Consider the following 24,024-nt stretch of genomic DNA (forward strand, 5'->3'; position numbering starts at 1 on the left):
TTAATTCTGGAAAAATATAAACAACAAAATTTACCATCTTAACCATCTTCAAGTGTACGATTCATTGATATTAGATACGTTCATATCATTGAGCAACCATTGCCACCATCTATCTCCAGAATTTTTTCATCATCTTGAATTAAAATCTGTACCCATTAAAACAGTAACTCCCCCCCCCTTCCCCCAGCCCCTGGCAACCACCGTTCTACTTTCTGTCTCTATGAAGCTGACTGCTCTGGGTGCCTCATGCAACTGGAATCATACAATATTCGTCTCTGTGCACCAAAGATTTGCAGGCAGGGGAATCACAGCTTTAGAAAGATTAATGACCACGAAATCTTAAAACAGAAATTAAAGCACCACACCCTCTGCTTCAACTCTTCAGTGACGACTGACTCAGTGCAACATGAATCAAATCCTAAGTCCTCACACCGTGACTTATAAGGTTCTGAGTGATTTGGCTCCTTTCCCCCTCTCCACCTCATCTGCACCAGTCTCCCTCACTCACTCTGGCAGCTCTGATTTTCTCTCCTTCTTATGCACCAAACTCTCTCCTGCCTCTCAAGGCCTTGCTCTGCTTGGAATTAACTTCATCTATCATTCAACAGATATTTATTGAGCATTTAATATATGCCAAGCACTGTTCTTGGCCCAGGAAATATAGTAGTGAATAAAACAGGCAAAATTCCCCACCCTCATGGGGCTGACATCCCTGTGGGATGCTCTTCCACCAACCCTTGATGTGGTGATCTGTCTACTTTGGAGAAGGAGTTTAAGGGGGGCTCACTGGGACCTAGGCTGGCTGGCACAGGGCGAGAGCAGGAGGGAGTGGAGCCCTGAGGCAGAGAGGCCAGGCTGGTGGTAATTTCAGGTGGGCCCACTCAGAGATGAAGAGGGCCTGAGCAGGGGGCTGAGAATGTCAACACAGGGGTCGAGGGAAGTGGAATTGTCAGAACCAAGTAACTGGATAGAGAAGGATGGGAAAGTTTCCAGTGAGATGGCTCATGATATCATGGGCACTCAACACGTATTTATTAACCTGGTTCAAACTCAGCCTGTTTGACTTGGTTCAATTTTGGAATATTCCATATACCAGCTGTGAGACCCAAGAAATATTAATAACTCTCTTACAGGACTTTGGTGCAGGCTGGGGTCACATACATAAAGCTCCTAACAACTCTGGCAAGCACTGAGAGCTCAACAAATGGCAACCATGAGGCTGATGCACCACAAGCAACAGGCTAGACTTGGACACTAGGCATGTACTGGTCTGTCTGCTCCCTTGGACTCTGAGTGCCATGAGTGGAGGGAGGGCTCATCTCTGAATTTCCAGCACCAAACACAGTCCTTATCTGTTAAATGAAATAACGTGGATGAATAAAAGCACAGATGAGTGAATGAGTGGGCCCTGGCCTCAATGAGCTTATCCTTCACTTTGCATAAATCAAATGTTTTCCTGTCTCCTCTACCTCGCCTACACATCTGAATCCATCCCCTCCTCCAAGTCCTCTTAACTCATCTCTTCATATACCCTTCTCTGTGTCGTCCTCTTATTATCCAGTGGAAAAAACCTTTGGAGTTAGGAGACCGCATCTGGCGACCTTGAGTCAGTCTCTGAGGCTCAGGTTTGCATCTATAAGATGACAGTGTGGGACTAAGTTTTTCCTCTAGGCCTCTACCACCTCTGTCACTCACTGCCTCTGTCTGCCTTTCCCCTTTGTGTGACTGTTTCTGCCTGCTCTTTACACCAGGTCCCCCTGCCGTCCCCTCTCCTTAAAATGGGCATAAGTGGAATATATCTTACTTGTTATGTTATTTGGAAGGAATTTTACATTTTCTGTTCTCAACTTTAAAAAGTAATGAGAACCATGTTATGAATTCATATTCCCTCATTCTCTCTTATCCCACAAATATTTATTAAGTTCTGACTCTGTAAGATGCAGGGAACAAGTCGGACAGGACCTGTCCCCTCCTGGAGTTTTCAGTCCGTCGGGATCGTTTTCTGTTAACAACAAAAACTTTGAAACCCAGCAGTTGGGACTTGTGTACATAGATCATCTCCGTAATTGCCTATGTTCTCCACATCACTATGTGTAGATAAAAACTCAACAAACTCACTTTTTTGTTCAGTATAAAATCAAGTAATCATTTTGAGCCTTTTCCCTCCGTGGTACCAAACTTTCATTTGATTAAATTGACCAGTTGCATTGTGTTTGTTTGATGACAATCCATCTTAGCACACAAAAATGAGATCTTTTGTCTCTGAAACTGTCATTGTACTCATCAGGTATCTGTGATATTTTTAGGAAGGTGAAGTGATATACACAGATTGGAAAATGGAAAGAGACTCTGAAACTGGCCGATTGATGAGTAAGTGTTGATGATTGCTCCATTATTAATAAGTTGTTCTTTTCTATGAAGTGTTGAGTAACCCTGGCCTTGCTAATGTGAGGAAATTAGTCAACAATTCATGAATGTTAATTGTGCACAGACTGCATGGCAGGCACTATGTAACATGGCGCGTTCTCTACCACCCCTCTGGGACACACACTTGATGCTATGACCTGGTTATGTACAAGTGGATACTGGTTCCTCCTGGTTTCCAAGATTTTCTTGGGGCCTTACCTCTTCCTGCAGCTTCCAAAACTGCTTTTGAGGGGCCCATGACAAATAGGTTTCGTTATTTATTTTAAAAGGATTTTATTGCATTTGTAAAATAACCAGTGACAGTAAGCTTCAAAACTAAGAGCTTTATGTTTGAGCCTCACTCATGTGTGTTTGTTCTTTCTTTCTTTCTTTCATCAAATCATTACTGAGAACCTGCTATGTGCCAGGCACTGGGAATATAAAGATGACCAAGATATTATCCTCCCCCAAAGGAGTTTCGTGATCTTTTGGAAAAGTCAAACACATAAGCAAACGTTGACGTTATGCAGTCATTAATGCTATGGTTGGAAGCAAACACAAAGTGACGTGGGAGCCGAGGGAGGGACCAACTTTCTTGGGCTGTTAAGGCCCCACTGACTGTCAGCCAGAAGGAGCCCAAGGAGGCAGGCCAACTAAATGTAATGTGGTGTCATAAATGGGATCCTGAAACAGAAGGACATAAGATAAAATCTAAGGAAATCAGAATAAAGTATGGACTTTAGCTAATAATCATGTATCACTATTAATTCATTAATTGTAACAAATGTATCCCACTAATGGATGATGTTAATAGTAGCGCTGAGTGTAGAATGTAGGGGAACTCTCTGAACTATCTGCACAATTGTTCTGTAAGTCTAAAACTCTTCTAAAAAATCAAGTTTATTTTTAAAAAAAAGAAAAGAAAAGGCCCCACTGAAGAGAGACACAGCTGAGTTGGGTCTGAAAGGGCAGACTGCAGTTTTCCAGATGGAGAAAGACACTCCAAGTGCACACTGCAAAGAGTAACAAGTGCAAAAATAGGGACGTCCAAGAGTGGGGGACACTCAGGAAACAGGGAGATTCTTGGCCAAAGCACAGCAATAGAGAAGACGACAGTAGCAGGAGAGGTGCCAAGAAAGACATTTGGTCCCGATGGCAAAGAGCCTTGAGTGCCCTACAAGGCTTTGGACTTTATCCTAGAGCCAACAGAGTAATAATAATAATAATAATATAATCAGAAAGTCACTCTGGCAGAAGAGCAGGGACTGAATTAATTTATTGGTGGGACTTATAATGGAAGTAGGATGACCAGTTGCCATAGTCCAGATGAGAGATATTGAGGGCTGGAGTACAGGCGAGGAAACAGGGCTGTACAGCAGAGGGAATGTGAGAGGACTTAGGGGTCCATATTCCAGGACTTTGTGACCAATGGAATGTGGTCAGGAAGAAGATGAGTTGCTTTTAATTTCTTGGCATTTAGTTCATTTAAAAAAGTGGGAAGTAGCTTTAACCACCTACTTAAAGAATACTTTAAAATCATAATAATTCTTCATACTTTAAAATGCTTCAAAATCATCAGTGAAGTATTTTATAATATGGAAAGCCAAACAGCACTGTTATTTCCGTAGAATAGTGGTTGAAGTTCAGGGAAAGTCAACATGTAGATGCTCTGAACTATACGCTTGTGTCCTAGCTACATTCTGTGAGCTGGCAGTGTTCTCCTTGAGAGCTACCTGCCTAATGTCTTTCATAAATATCATGAAGGTTTCCTGAGTGAAGATGAGGCATTAACTGGGACCGCATCTCTCTTGATCTACTGGGAACCCCATGTTCTTATCTCACCAGGCCAGAAGGAGAATGTCCTCTTCTACAAAGAAACTTCTGAAAGAGAGATTACCCTGACTGAGGTGTGTGATGAAGTAGGCCAAATCAGGCAAAATTTCCAGTGATTTAAGTGATCAGCCAAGAAACGCAGGCTGAATGAAGCATGCTGACATAATTATTTCATGTACTCTCCTCAAAAATAAGCACATGTTATGTGCCAGGCATTCTTCCAAGCACTTTCTGTGAATTAACTCATTTAATCCTCATGCCAACCTTGTCGGGTAGCTACCAGCAGCCAGCATTTGAACCCAGGCAGTCTGCGCTCTTAACTACATCATGATGCTGACTTCTGCATTAGATAATGACTCTGGAAACTACTTTTTTGTTTATTGTAATTTTCTTCATCATAACCTGGCCTGGAGGCTCTGGCACTCCACTTAATAACTTAAGGACAGTTCCATTCATTGCTGAATGGCACAAAGGTCTTTCAAAGGACAAAAAGGAAGGGAAAGTTATTATGGGCCGAGAACATCTAACATGTTATTTTAAAGTACAAGTCTTGACGTTTGTTATTGCTGTCACGATAGTGATTACATTTCGTAGAGGCCTTCTAGCTTCCTGGACGACCCTGCTCACCAGAGTTAGGTGGAGTCTAAGGAAGCCCTGCTAACCAAAGGCAAAACCAGGCTCCAAGAAACAGGAGCAGCAGTAAGAAGAAAGCTAGTGCTTTCTGAGATTCTCCCACCTTCCCAGGAATCTTCTAGATCATTTCAAGATGGCCATAGACGTGTGTCTTCTGTGCTCTCTTCAAGATGGTGCTTTGGTAGGCGGAAAATCGGTTTTTATTTTTTTAAATCTAGAGGAGCTACATTTAAATTTATTTACTTTTCCCTTGATAAGCTTTCTTTCAAATAATTTTCAAATTGTGGTAAAATATACATAAACATGAAATTGACCATCTTAACTGTTTTTAAGTGAACAATTCAGTGGTATTAAGCACGTTCACTTTGTTGTGCAACCAATCTCCAGGACTCTTTTCATTTTGCAAAACAGACACTCTAAATCCACTAAACATTAGCCTCCATTCCCATCTCCTCTCAGGCTCTGGCCACCACCATATTCTACTTTCTGTCTCTGTGAATGTGACTACTGTAGGTACCTCATATAAGTGCAATCATGGTGTTTGTCCTGTGACTGGCTTATTTCCCTTAACATAACATGCTCGGGGTTCATCCATATTGGAGCATATGTCGGAATTTCCTTCCTTTTGAAGAATGAATAACATTCCATTTTATGTATATATCGCATTTTGTTTATCACTTCATCTGTTGATGGACACTTGAGTTGCTTCCTCCTTTCGGTTGTTGTGAATAATGCTGCTATGAACATGAGTGGACAAATATCCCTTTGAAATTCTACTTTATAAGCTTTGTGCAAGATTTAGTAGCTCTTTTTTTCTGTTTAATATCTCATTGTGTTCTGAGAAAAAAAAAATCCAGCCCTCACATAGCTTTTAATGTGATGAGATTCAGAATAAGTTCATGGTTTTGGTATAAAGTAGCCATTGTGGGTTGGCCTAGACAAGCACGTATTTTCATGGCCATCCCTGGGGCTTGTGAGTGTGAGCGGCAAGGAGTGGAGAGCAGTCAGCTCTGCAGCCAGGCCTGGAGGAGAAGAAATCCAAGCAAAGGCAGAGTAGACAGTACCTGGTACATATAGGCAATCCACAAATGTTTATTGACTGACAATATATAATATTGACTAACTGAATAGATTAATGAATGGGCAAATGAATAAGAACATGAAGTGTTCCTGTGAGCCTGAAAACTGGCCTTGATGGGAATTTCCCTGGACTTCCCGTAAAAAGAGGAAGAACTGTCCCTTGACAGATTCATTCACTCCAGCGGACCTCTGGTCCTCCACTCTTAGGCCACATTAATCAGCACTTGTCTGTCCATTGGAGGTCTGTCCATTGCAGGAATATAAATAGTGTTATTAAAGATGAAATGGTCTTTTCCACCCTAACAGCAAAGAAGCCAGTGAGCCTCTACACCGTCCATGATGGAGCTGTCCACACTGTTCAGAGATCACCTTTTTATAAGGACATTATCCTCACCATTGGGGGATGGAACGTGGCCATCTGGAAAGAAGGTGTTATGGTAAATTGTCTGCAAAATGGAAGAGTGGCTCTGCAGTTTTTGTTATTGAGAAAGGCAATGGGAACAACAGACTGCTCTGACATAACAGTGCCTTTGGGACACTTTTTAGAGAAATTAGAACAGATGGCCTAGGCTCCAGCTTGTCAGCAGAACCGCTGTAAGCTTTTTGAAAACACAACCCTTTGTTTTTCTTTCCTAAGGGAAGGAATCATTTACAAGTCTCTTGTTCTCTGAAACGTAACAATCTTTTCTTCAAAGTATATATTGTGGGCAGTTGACTTGGTTTATTCCTCCCCTTAAAATCCAAGAAGGGCTGCTGATTACTCTGTGATGTCTAAGGGGAAGCATTGGGTCTGTAGTCTTTGCTTCTGTACCAGGAATACCTTAGCACGTTCAGAAAGTGGGAGTAAGAAAGCTAAAGGGCCCGTCACCAGGCTGACTAGAGATGAGCATGCGTCAAAGTGAGGCTGTGCCAGGAGTCCGGTGGGAGGGTTAGGAACAGGCATGGAGCCAGGCAGAGAGGAGCTAAGCGTTGATAAAACCCAGTGAAGCAAGGGTATGGGGGAATCAACACGATATGTCCCTTTGGTGAGCAATTTAAGATTATCAAAATCTGAAACATATATTTCACAGCTGTAATATAAATACTTTTTGAATAAATATATAAATATTATATATATGTATATAATTTGATCTATCACTTTCACTTGGGGCTCTAACTTACACAAATACTCAACGTACGTGTGTGAATATATGTACAAGTTTGTCATTGAAAAAAATTGGAAACTACTTAGGTGTCCGTCCACAAAGGGACTTCTACTTTATACCAATGTACTTCTGTATGATCATTTTTTTTTTTACAGTGAGCAAGTATTAGTTTTGTCTTTAAAGAAAAAAAAAAAGAAAATTTAGGCAAACTCTGTTATCCACAGACACTGAAGGAACTGAGCAAAGTGGGCAAGAACAGGATTGGAGTGTCACCCCTAAGAATCCGTGACATCCTTTCTTCCCCACAGGAACATTCTTCTGCTGTATTGGAGGGCAGGAGACAGCTGCATGGTTTAGTTGAGTCCTGCAGACATAAGTAGATAAATGAGTCCGCCTTGTTGCAAGGTGGAGCCTGACAGTGGGAAGAAAGTACATTCTGATCTTCTGTCTCTATGAAAACCTCCCAAAGAAGGCCAATTAGCCCAGGGTAGAGAAAAGAGAAGATGCTCTGATGTCACTGGTTCTCTACAGTCTCTTCTAAGTAATATTCATGAGCCATGGGAGACAGCTCACAGCTAGAATTGACTTTCCATTTGCTTTTCCTGCTGCCAGAGCTGTTTCCATGGGAAGCAGACACCTGACAAGAAAATAAAGATATAAGCAAAATTTCCTTCTAATCTTTACTTAACTAATGTCCACCCATCTCTGTAGAAACAGCAATGGACTTGAGCGGCAGTGGGATTATCAGAACCATCAGCAGCTCAATTGGAAGGTTAGATCTTTTCTAAACAGCCACTAAAATAAGAACAAAGAGATGTTATAACAACATACAGGAAAGAAAAGAGCTGGCATTATCTAGAAATCCTACAGGAAAAGGAAATAAGACTTTAGAGTAGGCATAACTTTGCTGTTACAGGACCATAGCCATCTGAGTTGTACGTAAAGAAAATCATTGTGGATATCTCTCAGATAATAACAAAACCTTTTAATATGTCTTTTCAAAAATTTGTTTAAAGACTGGACCTCTCCTTCAGACATCTTGTGCACCAAAACGGTACACCTCAGGGCACTGGTCCCTGACAAGGCCCGGGGTCTTCTACATTGGCCGAGAAGATGGCTACATCGATATCTGGGACCTTCTGGAGAAAACCCACGAACCAGCCCTGTCACAAAACATCTGCATAACTATGATCACCTGCATCAAACCCTGGACCTTTTCTGGCATGTTGATTCTGATTAAATGTGATAAGTTATTTTGCCTTTTTGGGGTAACTCGGGAACATTTTGACACTCATCTGGAAAGCCTCCGATGTTTCTTCTCAAGTTTTTGTTTTTCTTCCCATCTTATCCCTTCCCTTCTCTGCTCCTCCCTTCCCTTTCCTTCCCGTCTTTCCCCTTCCTTTCGCTTCTCTTTTCCTCTCAAGTTTTGGATACAAGCTGAGTTTCTCTATTTTCTCCATCAACAATTATTTCTGAGACGTGTTTCATATGCCAAGCAGAGGCTGATTTTGAACCACACAACGGAAAGCATCCTGCTTATCTCCTCCAGGTCAGACAGGGTGATCCCTAAATCTTTGCTACCTTTTGCTGCTTCATCTCCAAATAGAATAAGTTTTGTGTCTTTAATTTTTCGTTATGTCACAAACTTCCAATATTTTATCCTTTTCCTGCTCTCCCCTGGACAACAGCAAGCAATTCTCTTCGCAAGATCAAACGACTCTCTGGGGATATATATCTATTTAGACTTTAACTTTGGAAATAGTTATGAGGAAAAAATAATGTATAACAAAGCAAGCAGAAATTTAAGGATGTGTCTGTGGAAAAGTAATTTGTATCGTTTGTCACAATCTCTCTTTTTCACCAAGCACTAGTTTCTATGTAAATCTAGTATATTTGCCTCTTTTAAAAGAAGTTTCCCTTCATTCCCAAAGGTGTGCAGGCATAAAATTGTCTTTCTATCCATTTCTCTCTCAGAAACGTTACATTTATAAATTCAGTCTTCAGAATCTCCAGAGTGTCACAGTGTGGATACTAATTAGCCATAAGTGTCACCAAAATGTGTTTTACTATCTTTGCTACAAAATATTGCTTTTACATACCTACAGGGATTATAAGTGTAGGATTTAGCAATTTGAACCAGACTTTCTGAAAAAGAGAAGAAGAAAAAAAACCTACATGATGAGATAGAAAATTAAAATTCTCAAACACTTTTGTGTTTTTTGACCATTTTAAATGATCCAAAGAAGCAATTTGTTTTTATAATAAGAAAACTGGCTCTGGCTATGACTTTGAAATTCATCTGGATAATGGTATTCTTTAGCACTTACTCTGTCTTTGGTGAAAATTGGTGTCATGATTTTTCTTTGAAAACCTTTCCATGTGTTGTCCTTGCTTTCCTCTCAAGTCCGCCAAGTGAGCCCAGCCACAGAGAGGGTCAACCTCAGCAAGGAGCCACTGTACGTAAACACCTTATATAAACACCCAAGAAAACAAGATTTGAGGTGGGCAGGGTGACTGACAAGGGCTCAGGGCCTCAGTTTTCATTTTATCAACTGGAAAAAACGACTTTTACATGTTAATATGGTCCTCAGTCATAAATGTCTAATGAAGATGCCGAGATCATTGTAACCACAGCAGGTCCTCTGTAACCACAAAACAAAAGCCCATTTCATGTTTAACCTCTGAGATGGCTGACTTGTTTTTTCCTCCTCATTTTTTGAATCTTTCAGCTAAGCAGCAATTTATAGCCGTAGCTGATTATTATGGAACACTGCATATACTGGAAATTCCTTGGACCTTAAGTCACCCTTCTGCCAACGAGGTTAGTAACTTGGGTTTGAGGATTTACGTGACCAGATATTACTGCAGCGTGTTTTAAAATGTGTTGAGAAATGATAGCATTTTTGCTCTATAAGAGAAGAAAAGAATCATACAGTCAAAAATAAGGGGATGTATTTCTGTTGTATGAGTTAAATAGTTTGGAGTTAGGAAAAAACAAACGTGATGAGAAGGAGGCCAGGCCCATGAAGACCATATTCAGGGAAGAATCGATTTGGGGACTCATAATCATAAAATGTTACTTTCAGGTTGTAACTGAAGCATAGGACCCTTATTTCAGTGATGCCCTTCCTGGAGGGCAGTAGATGTTTTTAGGCATCTCTCCTTCACCCACCTCCACCACGTCCTCCCGCAACTTGGTATACCGCAGGCAGCACGTCTGAAGGGACAATATTCTGCCCCTCCATATCTACCACCCAAGGGTTTCAAGCAATGTTAATAATGAAGTTATAAAAAGGAGATCAATAAATAGAAATACGTAAATATATATAAAACCAACATTAAATATCTAGAGTGCCATCTGTTGCAAGTCTCAACCCAGTTACTGGCAGGCACAAAGCTTTCCTTCCCTGGTCACCTTGGCCAAGATCTCTGCTGACTTTCCTGCTTCTGATTTGGTGCCCATACACTAAGCCCTCCAGGGGACCAGGTACTCAGCTCTGCTTCCAGTCCCTTTAGGGTCCGCATGGACCTCCTCATCTCAGTTCCCTGAGTTTGGTTGATGATATGAAACTTCCCTCAGTGAGAAGAGAAAAAAAGTAATCCCTGAATATGTATTCTACAAAATTGCAGTTTTTTGCAGCTCTCTCCTTCTATCCCTACTCCTTTCCTGGAATCCTCCAATTGGCAGGGCCCTAAACCTTAGCACAGTAGCCGCCAAACTGAGCTGGCTCCTCTAGTTGTGGGCCTGTGGTCAGTATCTCAAAGTAGGTCGTGTGCCTAGTGAATACCAAACAGCAGAAATTCTTCCAGAGCACAGGGGCTTCCGTGTGGGCTCCCCTCTCATGGGTCTCTGTTTCTAACAGGTGTTAAGTATGAACTACTACTTTGAAAGAGAAGTCAAGCATCTGGAATATGTAGACCAGCGCAAAAAAATTCGTGAACAAGAGAAGAAAGAAATGCAGCTGGAAATGGAGAAGAAAAAAGCTGTGAGTTAAATGTCAGAAATGGGAGTTGCTTTCCTCTAACCTCCGTGGAAATATGTGTGTTTGGCTTCTTTCATAGTCTCGATAGGAAAATTAGGCCTCTTCACATTCTTCTCTTGTTCTCGTGAGAGTCACAGGGGCATTTCCGATTTCCCAGCTTACCATGAGTGAGAACAGCCAACTGTACGCTTAGCGGGATTCTATCCAGTTAGTGTCTGAACTCTTGAGAAGTCAAATTTAGAAATTTCTAAATTTCGAAGTCCTTTAGAGACAATGGTATCTAAATATATTTATAGATACAATGATTCAAATTTGGAACACTTTCATCATATAGAATTTTAACACCTGGTGAATAATGCATTAAAACAGGTAGCACAAAAACGGGATATGGAATCGAGGCATATGAGCTCAAATCCCAACTCTGTCACTACCAGCTACGAGGTCTGGAGCAGGGCTTGTATCTTTGCTGAGCTTCAGCTCTCTTGTCTTTAAAATGGGAATACAAATAAGTACCTTTTAGGATTACTATACGGCTTTCAGTTAAGTAACCTGACAAAGAGTAGACTTTTATTGCATGGGAGCTAGTACATAGACAGACAGATATGAACTTTGTATGCTAGAATATACTGGAGCTATGAAATTTGAGATAGAGGAGAATTTGGTAGAGGACATCTCCATCTTAGACTGACCAAAAAGGACCCTAAAGCTCTGAAGCCCCCACTCTCCTTTTTCTCAACCTCTCTCTGTTTGATAGGAATTCTGTCACTCTGTTGGGGCCCCTTGCTCGCTGGAATCTGGGACCCTTATATATTCTGTGAATTCAGCTCATCTTTCTTTCTCACTTGAGGTCATCTCAGTCCATATTTCTTCTTCTCTCTTGCTCATTCTCTTCCTTGCCCTTTCGTCCCGGGCAATTTCATCACCGATCCTGTATATAGTTCCCTTATAGCCAAATGTATAGCCTGCTCCAACATAATTATTCACGCGAGACCCTTGGTCTCAATTAAAAGCACAAGCATGTGGAAATATTTTAATGTGCTGCATTAGCAAATAGATTAATATTATCACTATTGATAGATATTAATTAGTGTAATAACAGCAGAGGGGGCCTCATTTCAAAAACGTTGTATAGCGGTGACAAGGTATAAAAGAGCACCAATTAATTGACTTTTCATTGTTTCTCTCTGCTGCAAAAAATGGGTCTTATTCTGTTCTTTTGCACACTCACAAATGGTGGGTGAAATTCTGTTGTGGGAGATAACCTGCCACCCTCCCCCAGGCCAGCAGGTTTCCACAATTAATATGAATATTTAAATACCATACAGACAGCTCCTAATTATCCACATCACTGAGAGAAAGTAGAATTGTGGATAATCCGAAAATAATTTGCATTTGAAATACTTTTAAAACACCTGAATATTATAATAATCAGATCTTAAAATTGTATCATGCATTCAAGTTTCCAAAACTTTTCCAACTCCTTCTGTAACTTCCCATCGTTTGATCTTGTATCCTCTTTTAAGCAGAGCTATCCCTTCTCAGATTTTCTCTGAAGCTAGACTGTAGACAAGTGAATGGTCTAAAAGGGCTCCTCTGCTACATTTAGACATGAAAAGGGTCATCAGGGAAAAACAACTAATGTTCATCAGAAATAGCTCCTTATAAGCAAATGCAGATAAAAGGGAAAATGGGGACAAACTGTGACAACCTCTGAGGATGGCAGTGGGGGTTAAATGAGTTACAATATTTACAGCACTTAGCCATAACTGGCACGTAGAAAGTGCTAGTAAGCGTTCACTATTTGTATCATGATGGAGGGGCGGGGAAGATCACACAACCATCCAGCAGGCTGGTCTTTATGAGTGCCCTCCACTGCTGGGCGGGTTCAGCTGGACCCTTCAACCCACAGATCCGGGGGAAGCCATGCTCTCATCTCTCTGCAAACACTGAGTCTGGATACGGCTCACTTCTTGAAAAATAATAGTAACTACAACTCTGACAGCACGTGACATGGGACTTTTCCTAACTGGAATTTCAGCTGGAGATCCAAAGCTGGGAAAATGAACAGTTTCCATGTGACCCATAAGCTATGTCATCTATAAGAGACTTGGAAGAGGGAAGAATTCAAAAGAATTCTGCCAACTCTTGTCAATTACCCATACTCCAAGCTACATAAGGGAAGCAAGAGTTATGGCAAAGAAGACTGGAAGAGGGGATTTTTGGGGGGCAGAGGTGTCAGAGGGCCATATATTCCCCACTCCCCACTTCTGCAATACCAGACTCCATTAGGAGACCTTCAAGGGAACCACTGCTAGAAATTGGTTGCTGGCCAAGATGGACAATGGGCCTCTTACACCTTGCAGGAGGCTTGCTGAGTCACAGAAATCCAAGGGTTAGGAGTTACCAAGGGACCAGAGCAGAAAGTCTGGGGAGAGTTTAGGGAACCCAGGGACTAGGGCCCAACTCTTGAGGCTGGAAAGTCTGCAGGCAAGAGATTGGCTTAAACTGCTCTGAAGGAAGGGTGGAGAGAGGGCCGGGGGCAATGAACTTCTCCTGATGGCAGAGTGAGGGGGTGAGATTTCCTGGGGCCAAATGGACCCTTGGAAAGTAACTAGGCTCAAGTTGAATGCCCAAAAGGACTTTCTAACTGGGGTGAGGCAACCTCAGCAGAAAGAGCTGGAGGTGCACACTGGGGGGTATTGCAGTGGGGGCCCCAAGGAGCAGTCTCCACTTTGATATTAGACTGGCTTGGATCTTCAAATACCTGAAAATGACACTATTCCTAATAACCTGAAAGTGATGGGAAATGCCACGGCATCTGTCACATACGTTACAAAGGACAGCAGTTAGAAGGATAACATTTTTCTTCCTCACCTTATCCAGTGCTGCCCTCTGTGTGAACTGGTTACTGTGCTAACATGTATTAGGTGCCTCTTGGCTGTCAGGCTCTATTCTAGGACTTGACGTGTTAAATGATTCATTTAATCCTCACAGAGCTATGAAGTAGGTACAATCGTTAGACACGAGGAATCTGAGAAAGCAGAAATATTAAGAAAAGAGAGGGGAGAGCAAACATATGGAAAAAATACCGTAGACGCAGGGGAGGGGAACATCAATCGTTGGGAAGGCTCAAAGGAGGAAAATAGCTCTTAAAAATTATTCTCTGGAGAAAGTAGAATAAAAGCTCAGAGTACTGGACCCCTTCACGAAATCCACAAAGACAGGGCTTTGTGACAAAGGAGAAGGCACAGGAAGACAATAGGATGGGGAGAAGACAAGAGGAGGAGAAAGAAAGGCTACACAAGGATGACACACCAAGGGAAATGATCCTAAGTTTTGTCTGAAAGAAGACACATTTGAGAAAAAAAAAATCTTAAAAATCATAATGACTGCCCTAGCAGATACTACGATGAATTAAAATGCCACAATGGTTGAACCAGAGCAGTACTAACATAAACATTGACAGATCAAAGGATAGAACAAATTATTCAGATTATTTAGCAAGTGGTATTGGGTAAATTAGCTGAATAAATGTTCCTTGTTGTTATTCCTCCCCCCTCAACATGCTCCTCACTCAGTCAGTGGCAGGAGCTTGTGGGTCAGCCCTGGTTCCCCTGCTGAGAGCCCACATCCAACCCATCAGCAAATTCAGTCTGCTCCACCCCCAGGACTGACCCTGACTCTGCGCACGCCTCCCGGCTCTGTCTCTGCCTGAGCCTCAGAGCCAGCAGCTCCTCTCCCTGACTGTGCGAGATCTGCCCGCCCACAAACCCCTTCCAGAAAGCAGCAGCCAGGACAACTGTTCAAAGCCAGCCCCTTCTCATCCTTCAGTATTTCTAGCTGTCAGTGTTTTATAGGGATGATTTGCTTGTTTTCCCCCTAGAAAACATACCAGAAGTCAAAAGAACAATTGGAGGCTGAGTTGAAAATGGACTACGAGAGTTATTTGGAACTGGAAAGGAGCATCCTCGTCAATCTCGGCCTAATCAAAGTGTCCGAGAAGGTGTCCTACATGGAAATGATGTAGAAAAGCTTTCAGTAGGGTGTTTTGGGGGCTTTGTAGGAGTTTCTTTTCTTTTTATTCAGTATTTTTTATGTAAGGTGAACTAGAAAACTAAACATTAATTAGATTTATAAGTATTAGGCTTTTATTTCCCTACTATTAAAACTTTTGAATTATAACAATAAGATCTGTTTCGGTTTTTGGACTGAATATGTACTGAACTTTGTACTGAATAGAAAGTTACTGATAAGGAAATTTTCATTTTCCTGTAGTAGCACAGAGCTGCAGACGCCCCTCACCCCCAGCTTTTGGCATCTGCCCAGAGCCCCTAATCCCAGACAGAGGTGGAAATCAGACTGTGCTCCTAATTACCAGGCTGCTTTTGGCCACCTCTCCAAAAAGATGCTCCCCCTGGGTCCCTGCACGATTGTAGGCCCACGTGCTATACAAAATATTAGCCAATGGGATCCAGAAATATATGCATTAAAAAGGATAACACACGAAGATCATGTTGGGTTTATCTGGGGAATATAAGGTTAATTTAACAGTAGAAATAAATCAATGATTGATTAAAAGAGAGAAGTTATGATTCCAGGTAGATGCAGAAAAACGTTTAATAAAATTTCACATCCATTCGTGATAAAACAACAGTAAATTCATAGCAACTACAAAAAGAAGGGAATTTCCTTAATCTGATGCAGGGTATCTGAAACAGTCCTACAACAAACATCGAACTGAATGGTGAAAGTTGAAAGCTTTCCACTGAGATGTGGCACACGACACGGTGCCCACCGTCATATTTCCTAGTCCATATTGTACCAGGGGCTAACGAGCGTGTGCACAGAAAGGGAACAGCATGCAAAACTGAGTTGCAAAAGATGCTGGCATATCTCAGTTAGAGGTTCCATGTCACAGGATAATGACTGCCATGGGAGTTGGGGCTGGGGCGACAGGAGCAAGAGAGGAGACTGGAAAAGTCCCTTAGAGCCAGATTGTGAAGGCTCCTGTAAACGAGCCAAAGAAGCTGGATTAGAGTTTGCAGATAATGGGGAATAAATAGACGGGGTAAGCAGGAAGGTGACACGATCCGCTTTAGATCCAGGAAGATAAGGAACTTCTCCAAGCGGCAGGGAGTCTCATGGCAGGAAATCCTATTAGGAGGCAGGAGTAATGGTTTGAGGTAAAAGATTAGGACGCCCTGTACTGAAGCTGAATGTGACAATAGAAGTGAAAGGCTGATTGGATGGAAGAGGGAAGACAAAGGATGACACCAAGGTTTATAAGCTGAGTTGCTAGAGGAAATAAAACACAAAGTTTTTCTGACTTCAGCAGTCAGGTGGATATTAGCACTTAACCGTCTGTGTGCCTTCGGACAGATGACTTACAGCTGCGAAACAGATTCCCCTTCTGTCGAGTCAGGTTGAGAGTATTTACCTTGCGACATTTTTATGAGGGGTAAGTGAGCACCTGCAGATAAGGTGGTGGCGTGCAGCACATGCTAGTCTCATCATTGTTGGATGTCCCAGGGCTCAACCTTGCATGTGAACTTCTTTTTTTGTTTTTTTCTTTTTTTTTTTAACCCACACATGTCTTAGGTGAATCCATCCAGTCTCATCGCTTTAAACACTACCTACATCCCTGGCCTGGACTTCTCCCGTAAAATCAAGAGTTGTATACTACTTAATGTCTCTACTTGGATGTATAATAGGCATCTCAAATTTAAGCCTGTTCAAAATTGAGTGCCTGATTATCTCTCCAAAACCCATTCTTCCTGCTCCCTCCCAAGCACCTTACTTTGGTTGCTCAGGCAAAAACCTTGAAGTCATCCTTCATTTCTCTCTTTCTCACAATCCACACCCAACCTGTGCGCAGCTCTTCTTGACCACACCTTTAAAATATATGCAGAACCTGATCACTGCTCTCCTTCCTCACTGCCAGCACCGTGGTCCAAGCCACCATCACCCCAGCTTGGATTCTTGCGGTAGACTCCTACCCACGCTCCCTGCTTCTTTCTCGCCCCTGTCAATCTCTCTCAACAGCAGCCAGATGGTAGTTTTAAATAGAAGTCGGAGGCTGGCATCCATCTGCTCGGAGCTCTCCTGAGCTTCCCAGCTCACTCAGAGTATGAGCCAAAGGCTTCGCTGTGATCTGCCAGCCCTCGTGTGATAAGGCTCTGCATTGTCACCCTGGTTTCGGCTCTCATTCTTCTCCCCTCCATCACACCCCGCGGTGATGCTGGCCTCCTCCTGTTCATCAGACATCTCAGGAGGGTTCCTGTCCCAGGCCATTGGTGCTTGTGGTTCTGCGCTTTCTCCACCAATTTTCCCTATTTTTGTTTTCATGTATTCCCTCAAAGAAAAACAAATGTTTTGAGTGCCTGCTGTGTTCCAGGCCCTACAATTTTAAGCACGGTGTTCAGGGTAGGCCTTCCTGGGAAGGTGACATTTGAGCAAAGACCTGAAGAGGGTGAGGGATTTTGCTGTGTTGTCTTCTAGGAGAAGCACATTCAATACCCCAGTCTCCCATCCCCACCCTGTCAGACTTCTGTCTGGGTCTCCTGACAGAACTGGGCTGTGTGGCCACCCCTCAGTGCAAGGGAAATTGGGACTACAGAGAACAGGAGTGTCATGATTGCATGACATGAGCCATTACCTGGGGCTGGCACATTGTTGTCTCAAACAAAAGCAGGGTTTTGTTTGCGTAGAGACAGCGGGTAATGGATATGGAATAAGTGTCTGCCTCAGGGTTATCAAGTAAAGAGCTTAGGCATACAGCAAGCAGTAAATATGTTTTGCTATTATTTTACCTAATTTACAAACACAAAATGATTATAACATTCTTGTTATAAGAACTAAATATAGGATTCATCTTGCTTACGAGAGCAGTTATTCTCAGTTCAGTATGATATTTTCACTGTATGTTTATAACCTCAGGCTACCAGGTCTCATCATCTCACCAGCCTATCACCACCAATGGGGTCACACAAACAGCCATAGCCCAAGTCTCATGGGATCTTGCCCCACCTGTCTATGGGGTATCTCATCCTTCTGCAAAGGGCCACCAGGTGTGTCCTGTGGTCTCTGGGATGAAGACAGAGTCACAGATGTTTAAAAACAAGCCCACAACCACCAGGCACTCAAGGCGCCCTTCTCTCAATAAGCTAGAGCTGCCTAATGACCTCTAACATAGGGGAAGGTGCTGGGACAATGCCTCTGTGTTAGTTCAAATCTGCAAGGAGCAGAGCTAGATATGCAGGCGATTTACTGGGAGAGAGAGCAGGAGAAGGCAGGGAGAGCCTTCAGAACTCCATGCAGGTCTGGTGCCTACAGAAGGAGAGAGGGAAGGAAAGAGGACAGGGTAGGATGAGTCTCGGACCACTCGCCATGCCCATTTCCCTTTGACTCGGAGGCACTGGAACTTGGGCAAACTCACCGTGCCGCCTCCTGCTTCCCTGGGATGACTTCTCTCCAAGGCTCTTCAACGCCTCAAGCTAATGTCTTTTTCTCTGGCCCAGACCCCCCACTTAGCAGACAGGGCCAGGCCTGCTGAATCCTAGCAGAGAACACAGTTGAGGCTCAAGGTAGGAAGCAAACCACCGTAACTGAAGAGGTAGGAATACTGGGCGTGAATGAAAATGGAGTAAACTGGTGTGCCTCCTTCCAGTCCCTGCCGCTCTGGCCCTGGCCCCTTCCCAACTGCACTGGGGGTCAACCCAACCATTTTTTTTCTGCTCTTAAGTCTTGTGGTCTGGCCTATAGTGTAGTGAAAAGAAAGGGGGCTTGAGATCCTAGCAGACCTGAGTCCTAATCCCAGCTTTGTCACCCTAGGCAAGCTGCACTGTCCCCTAAGTCTTAGTTACATCGCCTGTAAAATAGAGAGAATTATCCATACCTCATACAAAGACAACGTGTATACGATACCTGGCACATAGGTGGTGCTTAATAAATGTTGCCTCCTTTTCTTGCTTGGTCTCAGGTGTGCACACACACCTCAGAGAAACCATAGTGTTTCCTCTGCCCTGTGTAACAATCTCTGATTTTAACATTTTTATTATTATTAATCACAACGGGAATGTTGCTCACTCTCAAATATGACTTAAACAAGGGCTCTGCACGCCTAGTTTAATATTAGCCTTTGCTCATTTTAATATGAGACCACACATGCTGGACATAGGCTTTAGAAGTCAAACGGTAGCTTTCTTTTTGCAGAACTTAAAATGCTTGTGGCTACTCAGAAAATTAATCATTCTAATAATATTTGGTTTATTTAGATTACATTCGATTATCATTCAGCTTTACGAACTTCTTTTTACCCACCAAGAAGTGCTGTATAATTAAACCAGCGTATTTGCAGGTCCTCAGATAAACATATCGTCTGCGTGCACTACAGGTGAAAAGGCAGCTGAATCCAGCAGGCGGTGGCCCAGGTACACTTCTGCAGCCTCACTAATCCACCGCTGTAAATAATTAACCTCGCCCTGTGCCCTCTACCCCTGAGCGCTGCTTGGGGTAGGCGCTGTGCCACCCGGTTGCTAGGTTGCCATCACCAGGTCAGACACTATGTAACTGAGCAAGGCCCCCACGGCGGAAATTAAATTTCTCAGCGAAGGGCAAATTAAACCCTGTGTGATGAATCCACTCCTTCGCTGGCCGAGGAGCTGTTTCGGGGTCACAGGCTCGTGTAAAACACCTGCACCCCATCAGAGGAGAATCCCAGACGCCAAAGAAACCAACCTCGGGAGTTTATTGGGGAATCGATGACTTTAAAAAATGAAGTGTAATTGCTTCCAGATGCTTTCCTGTTCAGAAACAGGGCACTAAAAATATACACAGTGAGGGTGGAAAATAATATAGGTTGTGTCTCCCTGCAATAACGCCGGCGTTCCAAACTTAAAAGGACAGGAAATAAGGTTTCTTGAAATCACCTAAACGTGATATTCTAGGCTGTTTTTATTCCTCTTTCTTGAAGAGGAGAAGGAAAGAAGATCTGAAGTAGATTTCACATTCTTCCCTGTCAGCTAAAGACACATTTCCCAACTCTTTTTAGGAACTATATTTTTAAGCAGAGTAATTCTCTTAAAAAAAAGAAAACTGAAAAAAGAAAACACTAACTCAAATCTAAAAGATGGCAAGTGTCCGCTTTATTTTAGCCTTAGTCAACAAGCTAAATTAACACTAGAAATTGATAACAATTTTTCACTTTTAATGAAGTTTCTTGACTGTATGGATCTAAATATAACAAATTAAAAACCAGAGTAAGCTCCCAATTATCCAGAATCTAAACAATAATAGCTAGAACTTTATTTTTTACTTCTGTGATGAACACTTTTGACAACAAAAGACAAATAAGCATCTTGTTATTAAGGATTTATTATTTTTATAACCAAATTTCAAGGTCTATCCAAATGCCAGATAGTCATGTCTGCAACACTGAACAACAGCTCCTGAGGGTCGTCAGCACAGAGACAGCAGGTAGAGTTTAAGCTGAGCCACTCGCAAACTCTCTAATGTTGGGCAAATAACCTTTCTGAGCCTCACCCATTAAATGGGGATAATAATTCCCACTACACAGAATTTATCATGAAGACTATAATAAGATAAAACACATGAAAGTAGCTTGTAAAGTCTAATTGCTATAAAGATAAATGTGTAGAATAATAAGAATATCAATAGATGCTGAACTGCTTCGGGATTCTAAGGTGAGTTTTGAGTCATCAAAGGAAGCTTGCTTATGCTTATCGTAGTATATTTTTATTACATTGTAATTCCTGACAGTGTTTAACATTCAGCTAATCAAGATGTTCTATTCTCTTATCCTGCTGGATGTAAACAATTTACATGTGTTAATAGTCAATTAATTTGGTTTAAAATTAAATAGGGCTTAAAGTCTGAAACTTAGGAAAAAAAGGAAAAATTAGGCATTATCTTATGAAAGAGATCTACCTGTTTAAAAGGTAGGAAGACATTTTGTATGTCCCTCTCAACCCCATCCATGTCAACCAAAGAACCATGTAGCCATCACTCAATTGTCTGTGTTTTACTTTTGGAGACCATCAGAATTGTCTTTGTCTACACTTCTCCAACAGACCATCTGAGCACAGCATTGGGATGAGCAAACCCCAGAAAAACCTGGGCTCTAAGAGTCCTGGAAAGGAAATTGTGCATCCGGAGGGGTCTAGTCCTCAGAAATGATGCACTGTAGACAGTGCAAAAAGACTTTGCATCTGTTCGTTATGAGAATCTTCATTTTAACTGATTGAGAGTACCAGAAAATCTGGGCGGGGAGGGAGGTGACAGAAACTGCCACAGGTGCCTCTACATTTTCCAGGCTCCTTTGCAGTTAGATTGGAGCCTGTGACTGAATTCCAGCCAACAGGATGTGGGTGGAAATGATGGGAGTCACGTCCAGGCCTGGCTTTAACTCATCTCATGAAATCCTCCAACTATATCTTCCCCCGTGGCGTGGTGTTTACGACGCCATAATCTTAAATTAGAGAAGTGTTTCTCAACGTGTTGCAGACTTTCTACAAGCAGGAAATAAGCCTTTATTGTATTAAAACACCAAGATGTCAGAGTTTATTTGTTACCACCTCATGGCCTGGCCCATCCTGCCGAAGTCAGGTGGCATAGAGAAGCCGAAGTCTCATTAGAACACACGGGCACAACCATCAGGTGGAAATCAGGAATTGGACTTAAATCTGTGCCCCTTTAATAAGACACCAGGAAAATGAAAAAGCCGTAACCAAAGATATCAAAAGAAAAAAAACTTTCTTTAATTGGAAATTACCTGTGTCTACGCGTTGGAAGAGTGCGCTACATTCCAAGCAAATTCCAAATTATTCAGTAAATGGGTGAATTAGGATTTACGTATCACTCTAAATCCCATGGTTTTAAATACTCAACACTGAAGCGAAAGTGGTCATTTAAAAATCAAGCCTGAACCCCATCACTGCCCTGCTTAAAACTTTTCACTGGCCCCCCTTGTCTTCAGGACAGGGTCTAAGTTCTCTGCCTGCTATGACACAGCCTGCTTGCTTTTTGAGCCCGTCTCTGACAGCTTCGCCCTCCCCTGCTTCCTTTCAGACGCTGCCATCCATACTGTTCTCCACACATGTGGGCTCTCTCACCTCTGCTCCCTGGAAAGTGCTATTTCCTTTCCATGGATAAAAAGCTACCAAGAATTAAAAAACACTCTAAAATGAATTAGTCTCTAATGCAGCACAACAGTTATCCACACACATTTTAAAAATAATAATTCATATGTAGTCCTGCTGTGGATCATGAATAGTGCTCATAAGATTTGTTTTTAGAGACTATGAAAGGAATTGCAATATGATATTAATAGTTTTCAAAGTCACAAAGTAAGAGAAATATCTGGACTGTAATCAGGGCTTTGGAGTCGGACAGAATGCTCAGCACTCACCACTTACAAGCTTTAGTAATTTAACTATGACAAGCTTCTGCTGCAGCAGAGTGAATTCTCAGAAATGGCCACAGCAGTATTTTCCGTCCCAAGAGATAGACTCTATTTCCCCTCCCCTTGAAACTGAGTGAGACTTTGTGGTTGCCTCAAAGAATAGAATGCAGCAGAAATGACACTGCATCACTTCTAAGGCCAGGTCATAAGGGTGACACAGACAGCTTTCACCTGGCTCCCCGTCGCTGGACACTCGCTGTTCAAACCCAGCCACCACGTTGTGAGAAAGCCTGGGCCACATGGAGTGGGCACATGTGGCTGTTCTGGTCAAGAGCCCCAGAGAGGCTTTCAGCCAACAGCCAGCATCAAGCACCACACGTGTGAGTGAATAGTGTAGTCTAAGTACCTGACATTAAGCTTTTCATTGCCAGGGAATCCATCTCAAAAGACGTCCATCTTGAATAAACATGTTGCCAGCTGTACGATGCGGCTACTAGCAGAACAACTAGACAGGGAACCGGGCCGTCCCACCAGGAACGTCCTGCTTTCAGAAAGCCCTGTGTGACTTAAAGAACTGACTGCTTGAGTGACCCCACTTCTCCCTTCCTGTGCCCTAGTTCCTGCTTTTATGCTTTAAATTATCCAATAAAGACTGACCCTGTGAAACCCTGGATACCTGGCCTCAGGCTCTGTGGGCAGAGCCCCAGGTTCGTTCTCTCTCTCTGTGATACGTTTGCTAATGTGTTTCAAAATGACCTCTGTTTACAATTGCTCCAATGAAAATGAAATACTTAAGCAAAAATCTGATGGCAGATCTCTATGCTGAAAATTACAGGTATTGACGAAAGAAATCAAAGGAGACTTAGTTAGAGACATCGCGTTTATGGATTGGAAGACTCAGCATAGTAAATACGTCAGTTCTCCCCAAAATGACATACAGACAACGCAATTCCTGTTGAAATCCCAGCAAAGGTTTTGTAGATATAAACAAGCTTATTCTAAAGCTCGTCTTGTAAAGGAAAGGTTCTGGGATGGTGTATTAACCATACTTATACTTTTTGTGAATCGACGATTTAATGTCTACAAATTGGCCACTAGCTGTTCCCAAGTAAGCCCTGGCCCACCCAAAAATATGTGGAGACCTCTTGAGTCGGCTCACAACAATATGCACTAACAGTGACAGTGAAGATGAATTTTTTGTGGGGCACCACTTTCAAAAACAGCTAGCCGATCCTCAGCCCGCTTACCCTGCCTCACTCATTCCTTTCAGAGGAAATCATGGTGAAGGTTCTTGTCCACCGTTCCTTTCTCTCCCCGCCTCATGTTCCCTTCTCCCCATCTCGGTGCTTCCCCGAGTGACTCTGCGTGGCATGCTGCATTCTTTCCAGGGAACTACAAGTATAACAAACTGTAAAACTCTTTCTGCCTTCTCTCTCTTGATCTGTGTCGGCTCTCATCATACGTTACCCAAGATAACCTGGTTAAAACAGCCAAAACAAAGTTGAACAAGAGAGAACACAGTGAG

At 42.5% G+C, this 24,024-nt stretch overlaps 1 protein-coding gene across 2 annotated transcripts in view; it reads left to right on the top strand.

Moving 5' to 3' along the window:
- DNAI3 (dynein axonemal intermediate chain 3) overlaps positions 1–23,081 on the top strand; it is a 94,435-nt gene extending 71,354 nt beyond the window's left edge. Inside the window, exons 18-23 of one of the 2 annotated variants that reach the window (XM_014830133.3) lie at positions 2,307–2,370; positions 6,259–6,389; positions 8,114–8,318; positions 9,827–9,918; positions 10,961–11,083; positions 14,964–15,260. In XM_014830133.3, the coding sequence (XP_014685619.1) occupies positions 2,307–2,370; positions 6,259–6,389; positions 8,114–8,318; positions 9,827–9,918; positions 10,961–11,083; positions 14,964–15,107 (759 nt within the window). In that variant the 3' untranslated portion in view covers positions 15,108–15,260. Of the gene's footprint in view, positions 1–2,306; positions 2,371–6,258; positions 6,390–8,113; positions 8,319–9,826; positions 9,919–10,960; positions 11,084–14,963; positions 15,261–22,930 lie in introns of those variants that run through there. The other variant, XM_070486744.1, reaches the window with a different exon arrangement.
- Positions 23,082–24,024: the final 943 nt, after the last annotated feature.

The sequence above is a fragment of the Equus asinus genome, chromosome 16 (genome assembly GCF_041296235.1).
Source record: "Equus asinus isolate D_3611 breed Donkey chromosome 16, EquAss-T2T_v2, whole genome shotgun sequence".
Lineage (NCBI taxonomy): Eukaryota > Metazoa > Chordata > Mammalia > Perissodactyla > Equidae > Equus > Equus asinus.